Source organism: Lathyrus oleraceus, chromosome 6, assembly GCF_024323335.1.
Source record: "Lathyrus oleraceus cultivar Zhongwan6 chromosome 6, CAAS_Psat_ZW6_1.0, whole genome shotgun sequence".
NCBI classification, from domain to species: Eukaryota; Viridiplantae; Streptophyta; class Magnoliopsida; order Fabales; family Fabaceae; genus Lathyrus; species Lathyrus oleraceus.
This window is the reverse complement of record NC_066584.1, coordinates 111061984-111065794: the sequence shown is the minus strand read 5'-3', so window position 1 is coordinate 111065794 and position 3811 is coordinate 111061984. Positions and strand designations below refer to the sequence as shown.

General features: G+C 31.9%; 1 protein-coding gene across 1 annotated transcript; it reads right to left on the bottom strand.

Moving 5' to 3' along the window:
* Positions 1-1275: 1275 nt before the first annotated feature.
* LOC127092528 (isocitrate dehydrogenase [NAD] catalytic subunit 5, mitochondrial) lies at positions 1276-3811 on the bottom strand. The gene is made up of 7 exons (XM_051031430.1): positions 3560-3811; positions 2906-3226; positions 2659-2820; positions 2505-2579; positions 2297-2406; positions 2143-2215; positions 1276-1742 (listed from the first exon to the last, which is right to left on the bottom strand). The coding sequence occupies exons 1-7, from the start codon at positions 3701-3703 to the stop codon at positions 1551-1553; spliced, it is 1077 nt and encodes a 358-aa protein (XP_050887387.1). The 5' UTR covers positions 3704-3811; the 3' UTR covers positions 1276-1550.

The following is a 3811-nucleotide window of genomic DNA, read 5'->3' as shown; positions in this document are numbered from 1 at the left end:
TTTCCTATATTCCTCTATCAGAATTTTGATGTAATATATAAAATATAATATATTAAAAACTTATTATTACAAAATAAAAATAATTGATTATGATTGAAACAAATAAAATAGTAAAAATAAATACATTAAAATAAACTAATAAATAGTATTACAAAAATATCAACGAATAATAAATTAACACAATATATTATACTAATAAAAATAAATATTAAAATATATACATAAAGTTCAATTTAGTTTAAATTGATTTTGAAAAATCAATCTAAAATCCAAAACGAATAGTTATCACAAAATGACATCTAAACGCATTTAATAATATTTCTTTCTTTTCACAATTTTTTATTTTATTTTTGTAAATCCATTTGCAATTTTTATTTGGATCCAGGTATCAAATAACAATATGGTTGAAATGTGAAAGTTAAGAGAAAAGATACAAGAAATTTTTATCACATAGAAGAGCTAAAAATAATTAGAAAATTTTCCACTTTAAAAGACATTACAACTAATAATAAAAACATACATGTTTTGTCTTCGAAATCTAGACTTTGTTTGAAATTTAGATTTTGTTTGAGAGTTTAAAGAGAAGGAGGAAGGAAGGATTATGGAAAAAGAATATTAATTGAAAAGAACATAAGAAGCGTATTGGATGATTTATTATTATTCAAAAATCAAAATCCTCTTAATAAGAATAATTAAAAAATTGTATTGATAGTGAGATTTAAAAGATTTTGAAGGACATAAACAAATTATTAAAATATAATTTTTGTTATAGAATTCTAAAAATTAAAAAGATGTTAATAATAATTAATTTTTTTATCATTCAATCCAAAGAAAAATTAAAAGCTATTAAAGACAAAACCTAAATAATCTCGTCCTATCATTTTAGTTTAAAACCGGAAGGAACAACGACAAGTTCATGTCAAAATAACAGCTTATTCTAGAAATTTCAGAATTTTATACAAATCAGACAATCATAATCAACAAATTCTTGCTGACTCAATTTTTTTTAGAATTTTATATTAATTGTGGCTCTACAAATGCTACTCAAAACTGCAACTCATAGGGATTTGCGTATTACCATAAGGCCGTTATGCAAAGTGGCCACAGCGGGCACTATTGACTACAGGGATTCAAGTCTGATTCTTATTCAAACATTTCAAACACGAATTCAATTGTAGCAAAAATCCAACCATGGCAAGATTGAATTACTGGGAATCGCTAAACAACTTCGTCTCTTAGGAACATAAACAAGTTGCTATTATTAAAGATAAGAACTTTGCAAAATTAATGCAAGCAAACAACTTCTTGCATAATAAATAAATAAAATGTGATAATCACAATAGCAAACACCATTTGATCCTTTATATTATTGACAATGAATGCTAAAATGGACTAGCAAGGGTTATGAATCGATGTGCATTTTGAAGGAACCCCTCCAAATGCCATCAGATAGACAACAAATATTTGAATGTTTGTCTGTTCCTTGTCTTTGGTGGCAAAAATTTAGTGACACAAAATCATAATCAACAAATTCTTGCTGACTCAAAAAATCAAAGATGGTCAATAATCGCTTTTGTAAATTCGGTTGTCTTTGAAATGCCGCCAAGATCGGCAGTTCGGTACTTCCCTTCTGCAATTGTGTTGAGGATTGCATTTTGAATCCGATCTGCGTTGTCATGGAGATCCAAATGGCGCAACATTGAGACAGAACTCAGCAGCAAAGCTGTTGGATTTGCCAAATTCTGCATAAATCCATATAAAACTAAGCATTTGCACTTAATATTGTAATGAAACTAGAGACCTAATCATAATAAAACAGGGAAACAACTCAGGCTAACAACTAAGAAATGTGAAAACTAATCTTGAGTAATAGTGTTTTCAAATAATAATCCATCATGGCTAATTATAATTTATAACACTTACATAATTTGTTATAACTCAACATAATATTCTAACTTTATATGAAACAAAATAATTTAATCAAAGTTTTTACGAATTAAAAAACCAAGTGTAAGTTTCTCGGTCATTTTGAAGCAGTTATGCAAATCTCTATATAGACTCTTAAGCTAAGACAGTCCCGGAAATAGACTCTTAAAGCTTAGAACAAACAATATATGGTTTAAAAATATATTCACAACTCACCTTTCCAGCGATATCAGGTGCTGAACCATGTACAGCCTCAGCAAGTGCAATGCCTCCCCCACCAATGTTAATGCTGCAATATATATAAAATGATGTCAGACGATAACTGTGATTTCTAGACTTCTATGCCCCAAACTCAAGAAAAAGTAAAAACCTTGGTGTCAAGCCCAATCCCCCAATCAAACCAGCACAGAGATCGCTGATTATATCGCCATACAGGTTAGGCATCACCAGTACATCGAAAAGTGCAGGATTCTTCACAAGCTACGGATAGTCCAAAAATTAAGCAGTGTATCATTTTCACATAGACAAAAAAAATTCAAAAATGCAGTTGTTTCCTACATCCAGTTGACCAATATTACCATCATGCAGCAATTGTCAATGACAACTTCCTCATACTTTATATCAGGATACTTCTCTGCAACTTCACGGCAACACTAAAAGTAATAAAAAATAAGCAGTCAATATTAGTATTCATGAAGAAAAAAATTGAGACATTGGACATATTAAAAAGACCTTGAGGAAAAGACCATCCGTCTTTTGCATAATATTGGCTTTGTGTATAGCAGACACCCTCTTTCTTCCATGTGCTTTGGCGTAGTGAAAAGCATACTCAGCCACCCTTGTACTTGCTTGTCGTGTAATAATTTTAATACTTTCTACTACACCCCTCACAACCTATAATCCGAAAATGCTAAACAAATTATATTAATCACGATTTGGACAACGGTATATGACATGTATTGCTGTGAATTTTTTTTACCTGATGTTCAAGTCCACTATACTCGCCTTCTGTATTTTCACGGATTGTAACGAGATCAACATTATCATATCGAGTTTTGTATCCAGAAAGGCTGTAGCAAGGTCGAACATTGGCATATAAATTTAGTTCTTTTCTCAGAGTAAGGTTTAATGAACGATGCCCTTTTCCAATAGGGGTGGCCATTGGCCCTTTCAAGCCAACCTTATTCCGCCGAACTGATTCCAGACTTTCCCATGTCAGAAAGCTCTGGGTTCTAGGGTCGACTTCGGTCCCTACATAGTGCTCTTCCCATTCTATTGGTGCTTCAGCAGCTTGGAATATCTACATTGCAATAGAAATAATTGACAAGGCATTACTTTTGATTCAGCATAGCAATTCAACTTTTATGAATATGCAATATACATAACAAGAGAGCAAAACAAACTTGAATTCCATGTCAAGAGAGAAAAAAAGTAAAACAAACCAATATGCCCAAAATCCAAAAGAGTATTCACATAAAATTATGAACAGAAGCATAAGACTCGAATTTCTTTATCCAATTCAATTGAAATTAGGTGCATCCATCTAAATCTGATTACAGAAAAGCATTCATGGCTACAAAATCGAAAAACTTGGGCATCATAGAGTGGATGGAGAGGGGAAAGTAAAGGGAACCTGTTTGACGGAATCGGCGATCTCGGGACCAATACCATCGCCGGGGAAAAGAGTGGCGCGGATCGGAGTTGAAACGGAAGAGAAGGGCCTATGGTTTGCGAAATAGCGGCTTCCGAGTGTTCGTCTGAGGATCTGAGAAGCCATACTTTATCACGCTATGTTCCTGATTCGGACATGCAACGCAGAAAACTAAATTGTTTACAAGGATTAATTATTAATATATTTTTCACTTTCATAAATATAAAATATAGA

Bases quoted from the DNA above. Each gene is read 5' to 3' on its own strand.
- LOC127092528 (XM_051031430.1), bottom strand. From the start codon at position 3,703: ATGGCTTCTCAGATCCTCAGACGAACACTCGGAAGCCGCTATTTCGCA. The intron at 3,227-3,559 runs GTTCCCTTTACT...ATTGCAATGTAG, and splicing joins TCGCCGATTCCGTCAAACAG to ATATTCCAAGCTGCTGAAGC. The intron at 2,407-2,504 runs GTAATATTGGTC...GACTATCCGTAG, and splicing joins TTGACAATTGCTGCATGATG to CTTGTGAAGAATCCTGCACT.